General features: G+C 49.9%; 1 protein-coding gene across 11 annotated transcripts in view; it reads left to right on the top strand.

Annotated features, from left to right (window-relative positions):
• Positions 1-22,515, top strand: part of NPAS2 (neuronal PAS domain protein 2) — a 191,373-nt gene extending 168,858 nt beyond the window's left edge. For 10 of the 11 annotated variants that reach the window (XM_036873516.1, XM_036873520.1, XM_036873507.1 and 7 more), the window contains 8 exons: positions 292-392; positions 2,915-3,004; positions 7,713-7,859; positions 13,226-13,423; positions 15,242-15,417; positions 15,760-15,852; positions 18,982-19,147; positions 21,066-22,515. In XM_036873516.1, the coding sequence (XP_036729411.1) occupies positions 292-392; positions 2,915-3,004; positions 7,713-7,859; positions 13,226-13,423; positions 15,242-15,417; positions 15,760-15,852; positions 18,982-19,147; positions 21,066-21,233 (1,139 nt within the window). In that variant the 3' untranslated portion in view covers positions 21,234-22,515. The remainder of the gene's footprint in view (positions 1-291; positions 393-2,914; positions 3,005-7,712; positions 7,860-13,225; positions 13,424-15,241; positions 15,418-15,759; positions 15,853-18,981; positions 19,148-21,065) is intronic. The other variant, XM_036873515.1, reaches the window with a different exon arrangement.
• Positions 22,516-22,913: the final 398 nt, after the last annotated feature.

Below are 22,913 nucleotides of genomic sequence, written 5' to 3'. Positions count from 1 at the left end.
CATAAAGCAGGCGACGTGCAGACCCGGTGACGTGTGAGATCAGGCAGCTGGTTGCACCACGCGGCAGACATAAAGCTCGTGGGTGCCCTGCTGTCATCCACCTGCTCCCAGGTGATGCTGGAGGCTGGCAGAACCTCCGTGGTTCTCGAAACGACCTCCACTTGCGCTGGGCTTCCTTTATCAGATTCCAGCCAGGCCCGTGTTCCAAGCACACCGTGGTCACCGTTCCCCTCTTTTGATAAGAAAGCTGTGAAGTGTGCGCAAGTCTGAAAGGTGATGTGTTTCTTGCAGCTACTCCAGGCAAGCTGAGGGCAGAGGCCGGCACCGCGGCTTTGCCAAGATCGGCTCGAGAGCTCCCCGCGCTAGGACTCAGCCAGGCAGCCACGACGCCGGTACGTGAGTGACCCCGAACTTTTCACCCAGCCTGTGCTGCGGCGTCGCGGGGGCCTGCAGGGCCACAGGACTGCGTGCTGCACCTCCGCAGAGAACCAGCTGTACTTACACATTGCTGGTGGCAGGTGGGGGTGGGAAGTTAAGATGTTTAATTGGCAACAAATTTGAAACATTTTTATTCCAAAATTAACATGGATGTATATCCACAGAATTCAAAATCCAAAAGAGTTTTAAAGATAAAGCTCAAAACTTCAAATTTGGGGTCACACCCCCAGAGCCTCTGGGGGTGCGTGATTAGGACCCTCCTATTTTAGATCCCATTTCACTCCAGTGCAGATGTCTGAGAAGCTTGATGTCAGCAAGAAGGTCCCCCTGCATATATCAGGCAGTGTCCCTCATATATGCCAGGCCTCTCCTGAACATCAGGGAACGTGTGGCCTCCTAGAAAGCACGCTGGCTGGATGCAAAGTCACTGATGGACCTACCCCACTCCCGTTATCCATCACCATGGAACAAACCACACCAAACTCAGTGGCATACAGCAACAGTCATGGGGCTTCCCTGGTGGCGCAGTGGTTAAGAACCCACCTGCCAATGTAGGGGACACGGGTTCGAGCCCTGGTCCGGGAAGATCCCACATGCCGCGGAGCAACTAAGCCCATGCGCCACAACTACTGAGCCTGCGCTCTAGAGCCCACAAGCCACAACTACCGAGCCCGCGTGCTGCAACTACTGAAGCCTGTGTGCCTAGAGCCCGTGCTGTGCAACAAGAGAAGCCACTGCAATGAGAAGCCCGCGCACCGCAAAGAAGACTAGCCCCCGCTCGCTGCAACTAGAGAAAGCCCGCGCACAGCAACGAAAACCCAACGCAGCCAAAAATAAAATAAAATAAATAAATTTTAAAAACACGAAAAAAAAGAAAGAAAGCAGCAGTCATTTTCCAGGTTCATGGATTCTTGGTCAGGAGTTCAGAAAAGGCACAGTGGGGGTGACTCCTCTTTGCTGCCTGGTGTCGGAAGCCTCCCCAGTCAGGGCTGGAAGGTCCACATCCCCGGTGTGTCTGCATCCCCGGCTGATGGCTGGGCCCAGCTGAGAGCATCCTCTGTTGACTTGCGTGGACCTCTCCATGCCACCCTCCCGGCATGCTCCTGGGTTCCAAGAGGAAATATCTGGAGAGGGACTTTCACGAGAGCCAGGCGGAACTGTGTGGCTTTCTGTGACCTTGCCTTAAAAGTCCCACATGTCACCTCTGCCATCCCTCTCGGGCAAAGCAGTCACAAGCTCACCCACAGAGAGGGACACAGACCTCGCTGTCAATGGGAAAAGTGTCCCCAAATTTTAGGGGCCACATCCACATAGTGGCCAAGTACCTCCTACTCATCCCTCGCTGACCTTTTAGAGATGGGAGTGAAGTGTCCCCTTCCTTCGTGCTGTCACCATGGAAATTATGCCCACCCTGCTGAAAAGCTTGGGCAACACGTTTTATTTTCAAACAGAACATGACAAAGACCACTTTCTTTGTCTCCAGCCACCTTTTGACGAGCTTGTGAGCTCTGATGGCCGCTCTTCTGGTATTGGCTGTCCGTGCAACTCTCTCTGCCACTGTTGGTGACACAGTTCTGTCCCAGCTGTGCAAGGGAACAAAACTGGGGAACCAGAGCCAGTCCCTGGGGTTCTCACTCAGAACAGCTCTCCTGCTGCCTCTGCTCCTGATGTCGTTCTGGGGACAGCTTTCCACTGGGGCTGCCTTTTGTAGTCCCCAGGGCCTGGGGCAGCTTTTGGGTAACTTCAGAAGAAGCTTTTTACTTTTCTTTTCAAAACTCTCAAGAGCCTCGGGAAGCTGAGGGCTGCATTTCTTGTCTCTATACGTTGTCCCACCCCACCCCTGCTCCCCTGCCCACCTGAGTGATCAGGGCGCAGAGGCTGGGACTCAGCTGACCTTGCAGGACTCTCTCCACCAGATTGCAGGCAGAGTCTGGCGAAGCTGCAGCCACATTCACTGCCTGGGTGGGTCAGCGGGTAGAGACGTGCAGGGGCCTGTCCATCGGCATTAGTGTTGAGCAGAAAGGCCACGCGGAGCCGACATGGGTTATGAGTTCGCATTCTTTCTGCTGGACAGCACCACTAAGAAAGTATTGATCTGGGAAAAGAGCGACCAAATCCACCAAGAACGGAGCCTAGAACAGGAGGCGAGGCAGGGTGGGGTGGAGATGCCAGCTCCGGCCAGTGGCAGCAGCTCTGCAGAGCACACCGTGATGGAAGGCATCGGGCCCGAGTGCCCACAGTGCCCCCCACCCTTCACCAACCGCGTGTCACCGCTGACTCCGTGCCCTGCAAGGGCAGCAACCTGCGACCCCACCTTTCCCGGGGAACATATGCCTTCCAGAAGTAAGCCGTCCACTCTAGGGCAGAAGGGCCTCCTTGAAGCCAGAGAACCCAGCTGGCTGAGAGACGGCACCCGGTCCTTTCTGTAGCGGCCCAGAAGCTGCATTTGACAGCAAGGCCCCTCTCCTTTCCCCAGGCTCCCCTGCCCGCCCCGGCGTCCTGTGACATCACACAGCAGCTCCTGCCTCAGACCATCTTGCAAAGCCCACCTGCCCCCGTGACACAGGTGAGCCTGGGACACAGGGCAAGGGAAACCCAGGGTGGCACTTCCCCGAGACAGGATGCTGGGGTTCTCTGGAGGGTGTGGGTGCACTGGTGCCGACCTACAGGCTCCACACCAAGGCCCCCCAGACGGGACTGTTTCTCCCCACGTGCAGGTGGGGCGTGTGGAGCTGTGGACGTTGCCCCTCCCCGGTCCTCATCTCCATCCATCCTCCCATTGATCTTCTCCGGCGTCTGTTTCTCAATCCTTTTAACAATCTTTCTTCATCTCTCTGCCACTTTTCCGTGTTCCTCTCATTTTTCACGACTCCTAATTGGTCACGATATTTTAGAAAAGGTCTGAAGGAAGCCAAATGTTACAGGAAGACTTTGCAAGGGTTTAAAAGCTCTGAGTCCAGTATTATAAATACCACATTTTTAAAATAAAGGATCAGGGCTTGGCTGAGTAATTCCTTCTATGTTGCAACAACGTTCAGCGAGTTACTGTTTGGGTCAGTCAGGAAGTGAGTGTGAAGGACGCAAAGATGCTTGTGGCGCAGCCCTCGCTTTTGGACTTGGAGTTCAAGGGCGAGATGGGCATATAAACAGAGAAACCGCCACGGCAGGGCGTGTGTTTTTATAGAACCAGTAAGAAAATATTCTGTCTGCGGAAGTCCAAGGGCAGTTGAGCTGACTGGCCAGACGTCTGATTTCCATTCCTTTATGGGATATTGAGCTTTGCCCCCTTTCTGGCCACAAGGGGGTCCCAGGGGGGCAGTCCACCAAGATGTGTCCTTGCCCACACACTTGCCAAAGTATGGACGTCTGTCTTGGTGCCAATCCGTCACCACTGGTGAAAACTCTTTCAGAACATACATCGTTCCCACTAACAGTGGCCTCGCATGTTTTCCTGGAATAAGAAAGACACATGCTGCTAGCACGTGCTCCTTGCCAGAGTTAGGCTTAAGTAAGGATATAAAACCTACCCAGCCAGAGTCGACTAATGCAAATGATCTATATTCATCCTCATTAGGAAAAAAAAGAAAGAGAAGAATTTTTTTTCTCTTCAAATTTCCAAGGCACATTTGGTATGAAATGAGTAACTTCTTCAGTCCAAAGGCCCATGAAATGAGAATTCCTTCATCTTGTGGGTCTTGCATTGTAATAAGTCATGGTGTGATAAAGACCCCTTTGGAATTCTAGCTTTTCACATATTGATCTTCATGTTAATTAACAGTAACAGTTCTTAGTCTCTTAGGCAGATTATATGTAATAATAACCATATTTTTTTATTGGAGTATAGTTGCTTTACAGTGTTGTGTTAGTTTCTACTGTACAGCAAAGTGAATCAGCTATACGTATACATATATCCCCTCTTTTTTTGGATTTCCTTCCCATTTAAGTCACTGCAGAGCATTGAGTAGAGTTCCCTGTGCTATACAGTAGGTTCTCATTAGTACTCTATTTTATGCATAGTACCAATATGTGTGTATATATGTCAATATATATATGTCTATATATATATATACACACACACACATATATATGTGTATATGTCAATCCCCATCCCCCAATTCATCCCACACCCCCCTTCCCCCTTGGTATCCATACGTTTGTGCTCTATGTCTGTCTGTATTTCTGCTTTGCAAGTAAGATCATCTATACCAATTTTTAGATTCCACATATATGCGTTAGTATATGATATTTGTTTTTCTCTTTCTGACTTACTTCACTCTGTATGACAGTCTCTAGGTCCATCCACCTCACTACAAATAACTCAGTTTCATTTCTTTTTATGGCTGAGTAATATTCCATTGTATATATGTACCACACCTTCTTTATCCATCCCTCTGTTGATGGACATTAAGGTTGCTTCCATGTCCTGGCTATTGTATATAGTGCTGCAATGAACAGTAACCGTATTCTTTAAGACGTTCTTGTGTAATGCTGGCCTTTCAAATCAGATAGTTCTTCTCATACCTACTCACGTGAAATAATGAGATTCTACAATTTTCTCTCTTTCCCCTCACTGATGTTATCACTGTGGTACCCTATCAAGGGAAAGGGGAAAAAAATAAAATCCAAAATCTGGGAAACGGTTATCTGGCTAAGTGATGGTTTTGCTTCATAGTGTGTTGCTAATGTGTCTCTAAGTTAGGGGAGATCTCTTTATCAAAAAGGCCACAATCAAGAATATAACAAGAGACTCATGCTTGGGTGTCCTGGAATGCCTTGGGAAAATAAGAATAAATGAATAGAGTAACTAACACTCGTGAAGCTCGGTGCTGGCGCCTTGCCGACCACCGACCCCCTCACTGTTTCCCTTGGGAGCCGACGGACAGCCCAGTGCATCTACCCCTGGACGTGGATGTCATAGCCTGAACTGTCTCCAGACTTTGTAGAAGCCAGCACAGATGCTTTTGTCTTTTGTTATTTTAATTGAATACCTGATAACAGCTTTTCTTTCTCAATCAAATTCTCTTTCAAAATCCCAGCTGGTGCTTTGATGAGTGAGATCTGATTGAGACTTTTGTGATACAGTCTGGTATAGGTATTTTTAAGCCCATGTTTAGCAGCAGGATTTTTCAGTGAAGTCTGAGGTCAAAGCCGCTCTGATTGGGGTGGAATTGGGGGGTGGGGAGGTGTCGTTGGCAAAGTCTCTTGGCCTCTCCCACCTCCTGAGACTCTGGGTTCACACTGGGGCCGCCCCCCCCACCTTGCTGTGGACCTGGAGCCAGTCACAACCTCTTTGCGTGGCATGGGTGTGTTGCGAGGAGGTACAGGGTCCTGCTTTGCTGGCCTGGCAAGGGTAGGTCTCCACAAGTGGTGGCACCTGCCACTATTTTTCTTCCTGGTTCTTTTTCTTATTATTCTGCTGCTCCAAAACTGCAGTCAGTGTGATTCCATCCTCCGGTTTATCCTGCCTGTATTCTAACCTCTCCCAGGCTCCCTGCGTTTCCATGGATGGGAGGGCAAAGGGCAAAAGAAAAGAGACAATCTCTGGAGGTGTTTGCAAAGGACAACGGGCAAGAAACAGACTCAGGAGGTTGTCGGAGATAGAGACTGAGGGAATGCAGATTAAGTCACTGTAAAAAAAAATAAAGGGGTGGGTGGGTGGGGGACAAAATAAAGAGCAGAAGCCCCAGCCCAGCAAACTCACTTTCCTCAAGAAGCAGGAGTCACCGACAGCCCCACATCGCCCAGAGCAGGGCGGGCAGCCCGGGGAGTCAGCTTCACCTCCCGTCTCATGACCTCCCCCCTCCACATTTCCTGCAAGGAAAGAACCTTGTGTCCAGGTAGACAGGTGACACAGGGCAGAGATCACCTGGGAAATCTTCCTAAAGCCAGCCTCCGTCCCAGGAAGGAGTCACAAGGCAGGAGGAAGGGGACGCTTGGGCTCTTGCACACAGCAGATGTCCGTGCTCCTGCAGGGTCACCTCCGCCAGCGGTACCCCCTGGGGTGCACATAGGGCGATTGTACTGCTTGTCTCCTTAGCTCTTTTTTACACAGATTTCCAAGAAGTGCAGGGACAGCCTGCAAGTGAGCCTGGGGAAGTGAGGGAGGGTGATGAGGCTTTCACGGCCCCAGGAGGGTTTAGAGTACCATCAAGTCCAAGCTTGTGAATTCCCTGGCTGTCCAGTGGTTGGGACTCCATGCTTCCACTGCAGGGGGGCACAGGTTCAACCCCTGGTCAAGGAACTAGGATCCCGCATGCCACATGGTGCAGCCAAAAAAAAAAAAAAAAAATCCAAGCTTGTCTGTGAATTGTTCCAGAAGAGCCCTGCTCTCCAGGATCAGTTTTAGGATAATGATAGGATCCAAAATTGCATGTGAAGCTGTCACATGCAAATCATCATGCCCTAGATGAGAGAAAAAAGGGAAGGGGGCTCTCTGATGCCTTGCTTTTTTTTTTTTGAGATATAGTTGCTGAACAATACTGTATAAGTTACAGGTGTACAACACAGTGATTCACAATTTTTAAAGGTTACACTCTATTTATAGTTATTATAAAATATTGGCTATATTGCCTTTGCTGTACAATATATCATTGCAGCTTACTTATTTTATACTATGATAGTTTATACCACTTAATCCCCTACGCCTATCTTGCCCCGCCCCCTTTCCCTCTCCCCACTGGTAACCACTAGTTTGTTCCCTATATCTGTGAGTCTGTTGCCTTTTTGTTGTAATCGCTAGTTTGTTTTATTTTTTAGATTGCACATATAAATGATCTCATACAGTATTTGTCTTTCTCTAACTGACTTGTTTCACTTAGCATAATGCCCTCCAAGTCCATCCATGATGTTGCAAATTCTCATGCCCTGCTTTTGACGTTCCTCTCCAAAACCATTTGTCCGTCTAACCGAATTTAGAATATGAGTTTGTAAGCACTGCACTGCTTACAAAATCGTGTTCCGATTCTGTGGCCCTCCTAGACTCCAGCGCAATAAATGAGACCCGCAGGTTCCCATGGGCCTAAGAAAAGCTCACGGGGGGGTGGGAGGGTGGGCAGGGGGCCCTGGGCCACCCAGCCCTCAGCCAGAACCCCTGCTCCCTGGCGAGCTCCTCAACAGTGGGTCACTCATTGCAGCAGTGGGTCAGGGATGCTGCAAAGGGTGGGTAAAGGACCGGAAATGAAAGTGTGCAGGGCCGCTCAGAGCAGCAGCAACATCTGTCTGCAAGGCTGAGATAACTCTTTCATCGGGTTCTGTGTTTTGACCCCGCCTTCAAGTTTTCAGCACAGCTCAGCATGTTCCAGACCATCAAAGACCAGCTGGAGCAGAGGACGAGGATCCTGCAAGCCAACATCCGGTGGCAGCAGGAAGAGCTCCACAAGATCCAGGAGCAGCTCTGCCTGGTCCAGGACTCCAACGTCCAGGTGATGCCCCTTCCTGGGCCGGTGGTGCGCTGAGCTCTGTCCTCCCCCCCCCCCGCTCTGTGATGTGTCCTCATCCACCCTTGCAGGGGCAGGCAGGACTTCCTCCAAAGTCCTCTGTGCTGCCTTACTGAGCCCTGCCTCCTAAACAAATTGAAACCTCCACCAATGAAGTGCGAGGAATGAATCCCACCTCCTCCATCCCCAGCTCCAGGGCAAACCTGAAATTCACATGACATCCTCTTCACTCACTCCTCACTCTGTTGGGCACATGTTTCCTGCATCACATGCGCTTTCTTTCACGTGTTTGGTGGTTGGTCGCCCTGCCCTGACTCCGGCCTCCCTCCTATGGGGTTTTAAACTCCCAGCGCATGTGTAACTACTTTTTGAGCACCCGGCGCAGGCTGCTGACAGAGAGATGGAAGCAGGTCTGCTCTTTCCTCTCATCCAAAGCATGAATGCAGGGAGATATGGGAAATGATCTGTGCTGTGCACCCTGCACCCTGCAGGGGGCGGCCGAGGAGGTGGGAGCTGGAGGTCAGCGCCCTGGCACCCCTGGGCCACCCCACTGCGGCACAGCGATTGGGGCATTCCGCATGCTCTGACAGCAGCTGCTTTTAACTGTGACCCCACCCCACCCCCAGATGTCACGTCTTTGAAGCCTTTCGAGAGATTCTTTCTGGAGGAAAAACTTTATATATTGGATCTCTTTCAAGGATAAATTATTTCCACTTAAATCAGTCCAGGACTATTTTTGTTCCCAAGTGCATGCCCTTGGTTGTAAATGTAGCCAACCTTGGAGTCTGCCCTGAGAGAGGTAAGCATTGGCAGCCACTTGAGGAGACAGAAGGAAGAAGAAGACACCCCTGGGGGAAACGGCTGGAGCGCTGGCCCTGCTGCCCCCTGCCCCAGCATTCACACAGCCCCGCGTGTGGACACAGTAACACCCCAACGGGCGCAGCCCTGAGCTGAGATGAATGCAGGATAGCGCAGAGGTGTTAGGCGGCCTGGAGATGCCTACAGCCGGCCATCCTGCCTCCCTGGGCCCCCGTAGGTGCTCCCGGCGGGCTCTCCAGAAGTTCAGGGACCCCAAGCAGCCTTCTCTGTCCAGCGGGGCCCCTCCCCTCCCCTCGCCTCCCCTCCCCTCCCCTCGCCTCCCCTCCCCTCCCCTTCCCTCCCCTCCCCTCCCCTCCCCTCCCCTTCCCATCCCTCCCCATCCCTCCCCTCCCCTCCCCATCCCTCCCCTCCCCATCCCTCCCCTCCCCTCCCCATCCCTCCCCTCTCCTCCCCTCCCCTCCCCTTCCCATCCCTCCCCTCCCCTCCCCTCCCCATCCCTCCCCTCCCCTCCCCTCCCCATCCCTCCCCTCCCCTCTCCTCCCCATCCCTCCCCTCCCCTCTCCTCCCCTCCCTTCCCTCTCGTCCCCTCCCCTCCCCAAGGCAGGGGAGCCCAGTCAGGTGCGCCTGTGCAGAGCCCTGGGCGCCAAGCCCCACCCATGGCCCTGCTCCCGGCCCACAGCCCTTCACCCTGCCCACCTCCTCAGTGACACCCCCGAACTGCCTAGGGACAAGACTGCAGCATTTAGGTGAAAACGCACGGAGTCATCAAGGTGTCAGTCCCTTGTTACTTATTTGTTCCCAGCAGTCTTATTGTCTCACTGATCCAGGGTCCAACGGCTAGAACTCCTGACTCCAATTACTTGAATGGAATTTTTACACTAACAGGGAGGGGGCACTGAGCCAGAAGCTGCTAAAAGCAAGGTAGGCGGATAAACAGCCGCCTCACAGCCCGGACTTTTCTATTTTCAACTTTAAAGCTGAACTCTTAAATAACTGGGACACAAGGCTATCTCTTTCACTCCTTGACATGAAGGATTATTGCTTTTCTTCCTCCTGACAGTGCATTTTGTTGACCCCCCAACGTCTAGCACCTGAGCTTTGTAAGGGATGACGTGGGAACCAGGCCTCCTGCGTGTACCTCCCCTGGTTTCTTCCCTGTGACCTTATCTTTGCAGTGGAATTTTCCAATGAACTTGGAAATCCACAGATAGTCAAACCAGAGAACGATTCCTCAAGGAGTCTTTCTTCATGTATTTTTGCAGATCTAAGGATTTAAAGAAATACGTTCTGAAATGTTTAGCCAAAATGTGACTTTAAAAAAAAAAGTGACTCAAGCATAAAGGATAAAAGCAAGTAAAAATTACTCCGCTCCTCCCCCCGAGAAAAGTGGGGGGATAGATTAAATAAGAGCAAAACGTTGATAATTGCTGAAGCCTAGTGATTACACATAGGATTTCATTATACAATATCTATTTTCTGTACTTCTGAAATGTTCTGTGATAATAAGTATTTGTAAAGCTAAGCATGTAAGAACAATGACAAACCATATGTGAGCGTAGGATTGGTTTGTTCTGGAAAATGAGAACTATTTTTTTCCTCTAATGACTTTTTCCACTTGAATTAGGGAACTGTTTTTCTCGTGCTTTCTATAAAACTGACCCGAGCCTAGTTAAGAAGTCATCTTCTTAAGCTATAAATTTTCCTTTATTGTCGCTAAAACAGAGGCAGGAATGTGCACCCAGTAGCAATCCCCCTCGCCCCTCCCCCCCGCCCAGGTCCTTTATCCCAAGTTCAGCGGACTTTCCTACCTAGTCCATTGGCTCGGAGCTTTCATTGAGACTATACTGTGTGTGCCTGAGATGCTTGCTAAGTATGATTTTTTTTCCAAAAGAGATTGGGTTATGAGGGAGAGGTTCTCAGGGTGTTGTGTTTGCACCTAGATGGGGTCATGAAGGGCGCTACATAGAGAGCTGTTCTGTTGAAAAGTTGTCACCCCTTGCGTCCGCGGGAGGCTGCTTCTTAGTTTATTTCTGAGAGAGCATTCGCGCCCTCTACTGGCGGTTGAAAGAAGTACCGAGAAAGACACCTGTGACAATGGTTCACAAAGAACAACCAATGGTTGGTTCTTTAATCCATCCTTCCACCCGTCCATCCTTCCACCTTTCCTTCCATCCCTCTATCCATTCACCATCCATCCATCCACCATCCATCCATCCATCCATCCATCCACACACCCACACATCCACACACCCACACACACCCCCACCCCTCCATCCTTCCATCCATCCACCCATCTGGCAGACACCCAGTATGTACCAGGCCCTTGATTAGGTACTGTGGGGATACAGAGACACACAGGACAGGGTTTCTGCCCTCAGAGAGCATACATCAGTGGGAAAGAGTAGCAGACCAAGCAGTCTCTGCCATAACACAAGCATAAACAGTTTCCCTTCTTTGAGCAAAAGCTTAATCTATTTGTTGATTCATTTATTTATTCTATTCATTCCTCAGATAGTTTTTATATGCCCAGAGAGACAAAGGAGCAAAAGGAGCTCCTTTTTTATTTTAGTGTTATTGTTATTATCTAACATTTATTGAGCACTTAGTACTGTGCCTCAGCATAAATCCCATTTAATCTTTTATGACATATGTGCTGTTAATGTCACTGTTTTATTAGTGAGGAAACTAACAGTGACTTTGAAAAGTTTTGAAAATTGCCCAAGGTCTTACCACTAGTACATAGTGGGGTTGGAATTTGAACTAAAGTCTGTCCGATTTAAGCTAGATTATACTGCCTGTCATACATAAAGGTTGCATTTATTTGAACTCTAATTAGAAGGTAAATTGTATCCCACCAGAAAAATGCATGTTATGTAGTTTGAATATTGGGTTTTTGCTGAAGTGTAAATTACCCTGTGTGCTGTAAACAAGCCAGGTCGCTGAGATTGTGTAAGGCACTAATCCTAAAGGTTTGGGTGTTGGATCTGCGAGGATGGAGACCCAGAACATTCTTCTTAACTTCTAAAGTGACAAAGAGCCCTCATTCAAAACTAGGAAGGGCACTAGATGGGAACCTCGCTCGGGTCTCTGGGAGATGACTTGACACCCCCTGCGGAGCGGACGCTTGAACTAACTAATTAAGTGTCTGCCTGGCGTGATTTCACATCTGTTGTTCCAAAACCACTCTGTCACTCAGGAAATGTCGGCTTGTCAGTTCCATACTGGGTATGAGGTTATGCTACACTGAGTACAGGAATCGGGGTTAAAGCTCCAGACGCTCGGAAGGAGAGAGCCTTAGCCGTCAAAGCTAAGGGCCTAAAATGGAGTGGAACACTGCTTGTCAAGAATCTGATACAGAGAATACCAGTCTTTAATGCCCAAGAGGAGCTTTTGTTAAAAGAGCTAGCTACAGGTCTTAGGTTTAAATTATTATTGAAATTACCGAAGTTGTTTTTCTTAAGCCTTTAGCGTCAGTTCACAGATTATATTTTATTTCCAAATCTACTGATTTGGCTGAAAATAGCAATGCTTTTACTTGTGTTTGTTCACGTTCAATCAGTTTATAAATTTAACAAATGGTAAATCATCAACATTCTCTACCAAAGCCATTAACTTCCAAATTTAATATATCTGAACCTTTCAAACATTTCATGTACCTAACAAGGCAGACTTATAAACCTAAGAAGTAAAATCTTTCTGGGCACTTAAGGAATTCTTTTAAATTGAATACACCAAACTTATAAACGAGGTGGATCAAGGTTCTCAGAACCACTTAAACACTTTATAAACTTGATCAAATTCTCTTAAACCTTTCCCATTAAAACAACCAGGCTGATATATCACAGCCTATTGAATGTCTGAGACATCTTAGATAACAAATAGAGATTAGCATGGTGATTGTAAAACGTATTCTTAAACATCATTTTAAAGTACATGGACTTGATGTTATGTCATCCTTTGGATTTATTTGCTTTCCTGGGAATGCAGAGGCAACTAATGAACCAGAGCAGATCTGCCGTCTCAGCTGGAAGCTGGAGTGGAAGATGCTAATCGTAGGATGGGTACAGACCATGGTCACGGTCAGAGGTTCAAGACCAGGCGCAGGTCCTACTGCCAGGACGATGCGCCCCACACCACCGGTCAGCCAACCCTCTGCCACTGTGATTGCGTCATTCCCTCCATTCACAAGATGTTTTTCCTTCTAATAAGAAATGGATAAGCCAACCCAGACTAAACAAGCATATCAAGTGACATATCTGGGTCTCAGCATCTTTCACGCTGTTAGACCCCAGTCGCTCAACCGGAACCTTCTCGAGGGCAGGGTCGGCATCCGTCTGACCCACTGCCCCTCTCCGGGCCGTGCACTCTGCTGGTGGTATCCCAGGCACTCAGTCCAGTGGGTGAACCTCCCCAGGCAGGTCAGAGAGAGCGAGAAAGCTGCCATCTTGCCGTGGACAGGCCATACAAAGAAGGTGCAGGCCTGTGAAGGCACCGTGATCCCAGCCTAAAAAGCGTTTTGCTTCTGCTTCCAGATGTTTCTGCAGCAGCCAGATGTATCCCTGAGCTTCAGCAGTGCCCAGCGGCCCGAGGCTCAGCAGCAACTCCAGCAGAGGTCGGGCCCAGGCCCCCAGCCCCAGCTCGTGGCCAGCCCTCAGCTTCTGGGGCAGATGGCCTCTGCCCAGGTCACAAGCCAGCACCTGCTCAGAGACTCGAGTGTGATATCAACCCAGGTAAACATGCTCGTCTCCAGACTCAGTCCTTGCCACCAGCAGACCAGTCTTCGTGAACCAGAAACCTGCTTCCCCTGTGACCGGAGCTGGATGATGATGGTGGGGGTTTTCTTTTCTTTATTTTGTCACTTTGAAGCCCCATGTTCTCTTGGTTTCCTTCTGTGTTTTATCAATATATTAAAATACCTTAAAGGTATCATGCAGGGAATTCCCTGGCAGTCCAATGGTTAGTACTCCACGCTTTCGTGCTTTCACTGCCTAGGGTGCAGGTTCGATCCCTGGTCGGGGAACTAAGATCCCGCTGGCCGTGCGGTGCAGGGGAAATAAATAAATAAATAAAAGGAACAACTTTATTTAAAAAAAAAAAAGAGGTATCATGCAGCTGAAACTTTCAGCTCTGATCCTGAGCTGGGCTGGAGGTGGATATGGCCATCCCAGACATGCACGCTGAAAGCCACACGTCCCCACGTGCGTGTCCTTGGTGCCCATCACCGACTGCTGGTTTGAGCCATTATCAGTGTGAGATCACAGTTACCCACTTCTGTTCATCATCGCTTTCCCCAGGGCCACCAAGCTTCTCCCGGTGCCCCAGATTCCCTGTCGAGCCCCATCCTCACAGCCATTGCCACTTACTACAAGCCACCAGTGACCTTGCAGTCTGACAGGGTCACCCATCAGTCAGTGGCACTGAATCCAATGGAATCGAGAAGTTCTGAGCCCTCGTTTCCAGACGATCACGGCTTGGAAGGCAGGATACAGCCTCTCCTGAAGCCTCTTATATTCACATGGATTCAGTGACATCTGCTGGGCTCCCAGGGGAACAAAGATAAATGAGAGCTGTCCTTGACCCCAAGGAGCTTCTAGTCTAGCAGGGGTTCTGGGACGTAAACATTGACGTACAATAAAATATGGAGAAGTCTATGTATAAGAGAGTTCCTCCATCTTCACCCAGATTTAAGAGTTTTACTTTAAAATGCAGCCTTTTGGTTCTAAAGGTTAACAGGAAAATTAATGTATGAGATTAGCCGAGAACATTCTGGAGAGGAAAAAAACTGAGGTAGGATTTACACCACGTTCAAAGATTTTGTAAAAGCTCTGAGAATGTGGTGGTACCATCGTATTAATGGTGTCAGTGAAACAGAGTGGAAAACCCAAAAAGCAAAAGCACATGCAAGCTCATTCCCTCATTCATTTACAATTTCACTCAACAAATGCATGCCAGGCACTAAGTCCTGAGCACTGAGGGGCGGCAGTGAACAAAAGAGAAAAGGAAAAAAATCTCTGATCCAAGTGGGGAGAGAGAGAAACAAACAAGTGACAATTAACAATGCGATAATTGGTGATGTGAGACCGCTGGGGAAGGTGGGCAAGGGGCTGGAGGTTCACTGAGAAGGTAATATGCGAGCAAAGAACTGAGCGGGTGAGAGGAGGCATACTGGTACCAAGGAGAAGAGCATTCCACGTAGAGGAAGTGCAAAGGCCCTGGGGCAGGGGTGGGCCTGATGACTTAGAGAGTCAGCAAGGAGATCCACAAGTCGGGAGTGGAATCTAAGAAGCAGAAAGTAGTTCCTAGTTCCGTTCAATGCACATTGGTTGCTTGCCTGCCGCAAGCCCGGCACTGTCCTAGCCCAAAGGATTTAAAGAATCCTTGAGATGCTTACAACCCAACGGGAAAGACAAGTTCACAACAACTCAATCAATAGTCACTGGGTCCTAAGTGAGTGCAAAGGCCAAAGTGGGTAAAAGACAGAGGTTCTGGGGAGGTGATACCTGAGTTGACTTGAAGGTTTACCTTTCTCGCTGCACTGGTTGCTCCAGGGTCCAAAGCCATTGAGAAGCTCGCAGATGATGCAGGGGAACAGCCTGACGCCCCAGTTCAGCAGCACCTCTGCTGTGCTCCCGCCGGCTCTGAGCCTGACCACGCCTGCTTCCGCCTCCCAGGAGGCCAGCCAGGGCCAGCCCAGCCCGGACTTCAGCCACGATCGGCAGCTCAGGTGCGGACACTGTCCTTGTTGGAAAGATAACTGAGACATAGTTTTATACCATTCGTTTCTGGTCTTCTTTCTGCTGGAGATGGAGGCAAAGTTCAGACCATTAGACTCTAAAGCCTCTGCAGTTGATCTCAGCTCAGGAAGCGGCAGGACAGGGCTGGGGTCTTGATGGCCAGAGGAAGTGACCTGCTGCCTCAAGGATCCTCTGAGGACAGAGCAGGCCCAGTGGGGATTCGGGTCAGACAGAAAGGGCACAGCCAGGCTGGGCAGGTGCTGGGTCAGCCGGTGGGTCTACAGCTTGGGCACTGATCAAAGTTTCCCATTTATCTCTTCCTCTGCTCGAAGGCTATTGCTGAGCCAGCCCATTCAGCCCATGATGCCCGGGTCCTGCGATGCGAGGCAGCCCCCAGAGGTCGGCAGGCCTGGACGGCAAGTCAAGTAGGTGGCCCGGGGGCGGGGGGAGGAAGAGAGCCGCACCGAGTGGTCTCAGGCTGTCAGGGTTTCACCTGCCTGGACCAGCTGCACCCCTTGTGAGTCTGGCACTACAGGCAGGGTCCAAGTGTGCCCACACCCTTCGAAAGGACTCCTCCTCTTAGCTCTTCTTTCTCCATTTCCCGTGTCAGGAGAGAAAACTCTGTGTCAGCATCCCATGCTGAGAACAGGACCCAAAGGAAACTATGAATTATATGTCAAGTTTGTCACCACCTTCTGATCTCTTTTTTTTTTTTTAACATCTTTATTGGAGTATAACTGCTTTACAATGGTGTGTTAGTTTCTGCTGTATAACAAAGTGAATCAGCTATACGTATACATATATCCCCATATCTCCTCCCTCTTGTGTCTCCCTCCCTCCCACCCTCCCTATCCCACCCCTCTAGGTGGTCACAAAGCACCGAGCTGATCTCCCTGTGCTATGCAGCTGCTTCCCACTAGCTATCTGTTTTACGTTTGGTAGTGTATATATGTCCATGCCACTCTCTCACTTTGTCACAGCTTACCCCTCCCCCTCCCCATACGGATGAATGGATAAAGAAGATGTGGCACATATATACAATGGAATATTACTCAGCCATAAAAAGAAACGAATTTGAGTTATTTGTAGTGAGGTGGATGGAGTTAGAGACTGTCATACAGAGTGAAGTAAGTCAGAAAGAGAAAAACAAATACAGTATGCTAACACATATATATGGAATCTAAGGGAAAAAACAAAAAAAAAGGTCATGAAGAACCTAGTGGCAAGAAGGGAATAAAGACACAGACCTACTAGAGAATCCACCTTCCGATCTTTGCAGGTCTAAGTGGTAACATCCCAGGTCAATGGAGTCTTCCCCGCCTTGCCGAGGGCACTCCCGCAGCCCCAGCTGACCGGCAGATGCTGGCAGATTCCACGGGCACACCCAGCTCGCCTGCTCTGTGGTTCCGGTGCTGTGCCGGGAACTGGAACCCCCTGCAGACGTGGGACTCTCCTGCCCTCCCAGACGCGCAAGCTTCTCTCTCTCTCCTCCCCCGGGCTCTTTGCTTGCAACCCTCGGGACCCAAAGAAGCAGCTTTGCTTTGCTGTTGAATTATTAGGGACAGAGGTTACTGAAGACAGAGGAGGGAATACTTGGAAAGCTACTGGAAAATAGTTTCTAGCCCTTTGAAATGAAGCAGACACCATTGTCGTATAAACACTGGTTTAATTTGTGTCAGAAGTTCACTGGGACAGTGCTAGCTAATGAGGCCTGCCGTGCCCCCATGCGGGGGCCTTGCAGCCATCCCCTGGGGCTGTCCCCTCCGCTTCCTTCCTCCTGTATCCTCCTTCAGCCAGTAATAATAGTAACATCGGATGGTTACTGCGTCTTCTGAGGGGTGGGGCCTGTACCTACATCCATGAAAACCCTCTGGTGGTAGAGGCGGGCAGGGGCTGGGCACTGCGGGGAAACCACCTTCAAATTCTCTGATGATGCCCTCAATCAGGCAGGGGGTGCGGGGAATGTTGGTTTTGGTTTCTGACTGTTCTTTCCAAGTGATCCAAATAAGTGGAAACAGAAAAGTCTTGTGACATCGCTGTCCAGAGATGCTTAAAATGCAGTGAACTAGGCAAAACTGGAAATTCTTTCCTCTGGCAACTCTAGAGGAAAACTGCCATTTTCGGTCAACCCAATAATTTATACTGTCCCCACCTTCCCCACCGTCTCTTCCAGACATGACCTAACACTCCATCTTCTAGGGCGGGTCAGAGTCTGCCTACCACACACAGAGGCCTCTTCAGGGGAATTTTGGAATCCCCAATGCCTGTTACAAATGACCCATACAGAGATATAACATTTCTACAAATACAACGCTAAATGGACTTCGCTGTAGTGTCTTTAAATATCTGTTCCTGGTCTGGGCTCCTCCAGAGCTTTCCCAAACAGCCTTCCCCTTGTTATTGGACCATTTTCACTAACTACTCTTTCTTTAAAAAAAAAAAAAAATGTATATTCTACATAACATGAAATTTACCATTTTATCTATTTTTGAGTGTACAGTTCGGTGGCATTAAGTACATGCACATTGTTGTGCAACCATCACCACTGTCCATCTTTAGAACTTTTTCATCATCTCAAACTGAAGCTCTGTCCCCATTAAACCCTAATTCCCTATTCGTTCTTCCCCCAGCGCCTGGCAACCACCCTTCTGCTTTCTGTCTCTATGAATTTGTCTCCTCTAGGTACCTCATCTAAGTGGAATCATACAGTATTTGTATTTTGTGATGGGCTTATTTCACTCAGTATATTGTCCTCAAGGCTCACCCATGTCGTAGCATGTGACAGAATTTCCTTCCTTTCTAAGGCTGAATGATAGTCCACTGTCTGTATAGACCACGTTTTGTTTATCCATCATCCATCGACAGATACTTGGGTTGCTTCCACGTTTTGGTTATTGTAAAAAAATGCTGCTATGATCATGGATGTACAAATATCTGTTTTAGTCCCTACTTTCACTTTTGGGGGGCATATACCCAGAAGTGGTATTGCTGGATCAGATGGTAATGCTAAGTTTAATTTTTTGAGGAAACTTCATACTGTTTTGCATGGCAGCTGTACCATTTTACATTCCCACCAACAGTGCACAAGGGTTCCAATGTCTCCACATCCTTGCCAACACTTGTTGTGTTCTGGTTTTTCTCATAATAGCATTGTAATGGGTGTGAGGTGGTATCTCATTTTGATTTTGATTTCCATTTCCCTAATGACTAATGATATTGAACATCTCTTCACGTGCTTATTGGCCATTTGTATCTTTTCTTTACAGCGATGTCTATTCAAGCCCTTTGCCCATTTTTTAATCAGGTTGTTTGCATTTGTTGTGATTGCTGAGTTGTAGGAATTGTATTTATATTCTGGATATCAATCTCTTATTAGATATATGATTTGCAAAGGTTTTTCCGGCAGCCTTTTCCCTGCATGGATAGAGTGACGCACACAAGTCTTTAATTGTGATGAAGTCCAGTCTGTCTCTTTTTCCTCTTGTTGCCCATGTTCTTGGTGTCATGTCAATAGCTTTTTTTTTAAAGGTCTTTCTTAACGTGTCACCAAACAGGTATCCACAGAGCCAGGCCGTGTGTCCAAACCCAGACGTGCACACCACCACCAGCAGCGCCTCGACCCCTGTCCTGCTGATGGGGCTTCACCCCCGCTTCCCCACCTCCCAGCCGTCGCCCCTGAAGCCCGCGCAGACCCAGCAGCAGCCTCCGTGCTTCCTGCAGGTGGGGCCGGGCTGCACCCGGGGCGGGGGAGACAGGGCCGAGCCCCCAGCCCAGGCCTGACCGGCCCTTCCCCCGGGCTTTCAGTAGGGCTCTGGTCCTCAGTATCAAAATAAGCCCCAGACAGATTCATAGTTGAATCTTCATAGTTTCTAAAGTTTATAATGCTCAAAGTTGCTAAAGTCTATGTATATACAGTGTGAGAAATTTAGAAGCAGCTCTTATGCCTCATGTGGTTATGTGCTAAAAAGGTCCGATTTTTTTTAAAGTAATTTTTATTATGGTGTCTGGAGTTTTTAGAGCAAAAATCAGACACTGATTGCTATGTTTGTTGGACTTGTTAGTGTGTTTATATTGCAGAGTCTCATATAAATATAAAATTAAATCATGTTTAAAGATTCATCAAACTTCCTTTAAATGAATGAGATGACGTTGCATGGAATTGGGGCTGTCCAGGAAAATGGGGAGCATGTTTCCTTGTGGTCACTTCTTACTTCCAGCAAGTGCCACGTACACTGGAAGGAAGGAGGGGGAGAGCCAGTGGCTGGGGGTTCAGATGGGACAGAAGTGTCTGCCGGGGCTCTGACCTTCCCTCCCACACTGGCCCGGGCGCCCCTTCCTGCCCCAGCCCGACCCTGTCATGTGGGGCCTCCTCCCCGGCCTCCAGCCCCTGACCCCACCCCACCCCCGGCTTGGGCAGCTTCAAAGCCACAGGGGGCTGAGCAAGGCGACTGCGGTGCAGAGTCTTCCTTGAGGTCTAGAATGTAATTGAATTCCAAAGCTGCTCAACTATGGTATAGTGTTCAAGTCTCCCTGACCCCAGGCCTCGTGGGAGTAAACTCAAGACGTCAGCTTTGCCTGTCCTGTCAGCCCGCAGGACCCCCGAGGGATCTGGGCTGGGAACTGATGGGGTGTGAGCAGGCAGGGAGCGTCTGGGGGCGAGTTAGAGGCCGCCCATATATTCCTGCATGGGGAGTGACAGACGCGTTGGCAGGGCTCAGGGTACGAAGGGCGCTCAGGGGCCTTGAGTGCAGGGGGACAGGGGACATCGCAGAGGGCGCCCAGGCCTGGGTCTGTGTGGGTGGAGCACTGTGGCTAGGGTGGCCTGCCGGTCCAGTGGTTACGACTCCGCGCCGCCACCGCCCGGGGCACAGGTTCAGTCCCTGCTCGGGGAACTAAGATCCCTGCATGACGTGCTGCCAGCTTGGCCAAAAAAAAAAAGGGAGGGTGGGGAGAGGCCCTGGTGGAGAAGGGACGGGGGTCGGGGGGATGCTCCAAGGGGGGGACGGCTGAGTGGGGGCGGAGGGGACAGTGTTCCAGCAGGGGAGGCAGCCCGAGCCAGAGTGGGCGAGCAGCCATGCCTGGGCGGCTTGGGGAGCAGGGCGGACCAGACTGCTTGGCAGAGGAGATTTCATGGATGGGGACCGTGGGAGGTGAGACGGAAGGATCCAGAGTTAACGTTTGACCAGTTGAAGGTTCTGAGCTGCAAATTAGGACGCTTCCTGGTGGATGCCGGCCAGTGATAGTGTTTGGAAGTAGTTCTGGAATCAGGGGCCACCGGTGAAAAGTAGGCAGACGGCACGCGGGCTCGGATGCTGCCCCATCCATTGTGCGCGTGTGTCCCAGGTCCCAACATCCCCAAACCCACAGGCGACGTGGAGCACGTGCTCAGGATACCGTTCCCCGGCAGCCTAGGCCCGGCCGCTGGGCCAGGAGGAACCCCTAGCGCTGGCGGAGAGCTGGGCTTCAGAATTCGCACCCTTCTGGCAGAGCCTCGGCTTCCTCTCTCCCCGCCTGGCGCTCCCCCAGGCCCCCGGCCGGGAGGAGGGCCTTTCATCTGACCACATCACCGCCCCAGCCGTTCAGGGGAGGAGTCCCCAAATCACAGAACCTCCCCTGGAGCCGTTTCCTTTCTTTCCAGGTGCAGGCACCAACCTCTTTGCACAGTGAGCCGCAGGACTCGCTCCTTCTCTCCACCTACTCGCAGCAGCCAGGGACCCTGGGCTACCCACCTCCCGCACCCTCGCGCCCTCCCCGAAGGGTCAGCAGCCTGTCTGAGTCCTCAGGCCTCCAGCAGCTACCGCGGTAGTGCCCTGGCGCCTCAGTTGGGTCACATCAGCTTTAACCAATGGACGGTCGAGGGGGGGGATGGCCAGGGAGCTGGGGAGAAGAGTTTAAAGGACACCCCGGCTTTCGTGCGCGCCGCATCCGTTTCAGAGCTCCTGAATGGTGACAACGTCTGAGCACAGCGGCCGGCCCGTGGAAGTGGGCAGGGACACTGGCCGTGTTTCCCTGTCCCTGCGCTTCACGGCCACAGTCTACAGCCATACGTGGAAAGGGCCGCGGTCCCCACAGGAGTGCATCACTTAGTTCACCTTAGTGGTGGCTCATCTCGCTGCATCCTGCCCCCGCCCCCGGAGCGCGCCGGTCCCTCCCACCGCTGCCGCCCGTGCGCACGTGCCCATTGGCCTGCGCTCTCTTGACTCTCTTTCCTCTGCATTGGAGAAGCACCGGGTCAGGGATTTGTTGAAGAGAGAGAATAAAGAGATGATTTTTTCGTTATTTTTAGATGATTGCTTCTGTTTTAATTTGCACAGCTGCACAAGGAGATAACTTAGGCACCTTCCTTTCTTAAAAATACTGTTTCCTCCCATGACTTCATTTGGAGACGCCAGTAACAAAAACAGCCCACGGATCAGATGGCAAAGCTGGTGGTCAGTCACCAGGCTGCAGCGCCACACCCTCCGGCCTGACCCTAACGGAATAAGGCTCTTCCCCCCACACCGTTCCGGTGGGGTTTGTTTTGGTTTGGTTTGGTTTTGGTTTTTTTTTTTTTTTGCCCCCGAATATAACACTGGACTGTTTCCTGTTTACTTCGGCGATTACAACCACGAAGGCGGACTCGAAGCAAAGCACAATCCCGCAGCTGATGTTCTGGAGTTCTAGTTGAGGACTTGACGACTGGGAAGGTTTTACCAGCCAGACGGGTCTGTGAAGCGCCAGGTCCCCAGGAAGCCCCACCACCACGTGCTGGCCCTTGGAGTGAGAATGCTGCATCTTTCTACATATCTTTCCTGATAAGACCGAGGATTGGATTTTCCTTTTCAAAATGCACTTTGCTTTTTTTGTATGTTTTGTTATGTTGAGATGTTTCTAAAGAAAAGATTTTATGTAATTATAAGATGAAGTGTAGTGAATTGTACAGCTGTTGTAATAAGGACCTATTTCTATATAAAATAAAATTGTATGGATTATGTGTAAATTATTTTGTATCTGAGACACCAGTTCCTTTCCCAAATATAAGAGGATAAAAGTTTTCTTGTGTATTTCTGTGAGTGGACATTTTGTAATAAATTAACAAATTTGTATGATTTCCTTTGGAGGCAGTTTCTGTCCCTTGTTCTAGATGCACGCATACATCTTTTCATCAATAAACTTTTTTTTTTTTTAATTTCAAGATGTTTTTAAGGATAATCAAAGATACGGAAAAGGCGGGAGCAAGCAACAAGTAAGCCGGGTAATGACCTTAGGTTTTTTGACTTCAACATGTGCTTCAGCCTGTCGGGATCCTGATCTTCATTTGAGAGATTGTGCCAGAAGAAAACAACAGTTCATTGTAGAAATGACAGCAAAACAAACTGACAAAACCAGAAAAAGTTCCTGGAAACATCTCCACCTTATAGAGACACAGGTAATCCATGGAGATGGCCAAGCTGTTATCCACCAAAGCAGGCATAGCCCATAATTAAACTTACCTGGGCTGGAGTTG

Source organism: Balaenoptera musculus, chromosome 13 (assembly GCF_009873245.2).
Source record: "Balaenoptera musculus isolate JJ_BM4_2016_0621 chromosome 13, mBalMus1.pri.v3, whole genome shotgun sequence".
NCBI classification, from domain to species: Eukaryota; Metazoa; Chordata; class Mammalia; order Artiodactyla; family Balaenopteridae; genus Balaenoptera; species Balaenoptera musculus.
This window is presented reverse-complemented; position numbering and strand designations above follow the sequence as displayed.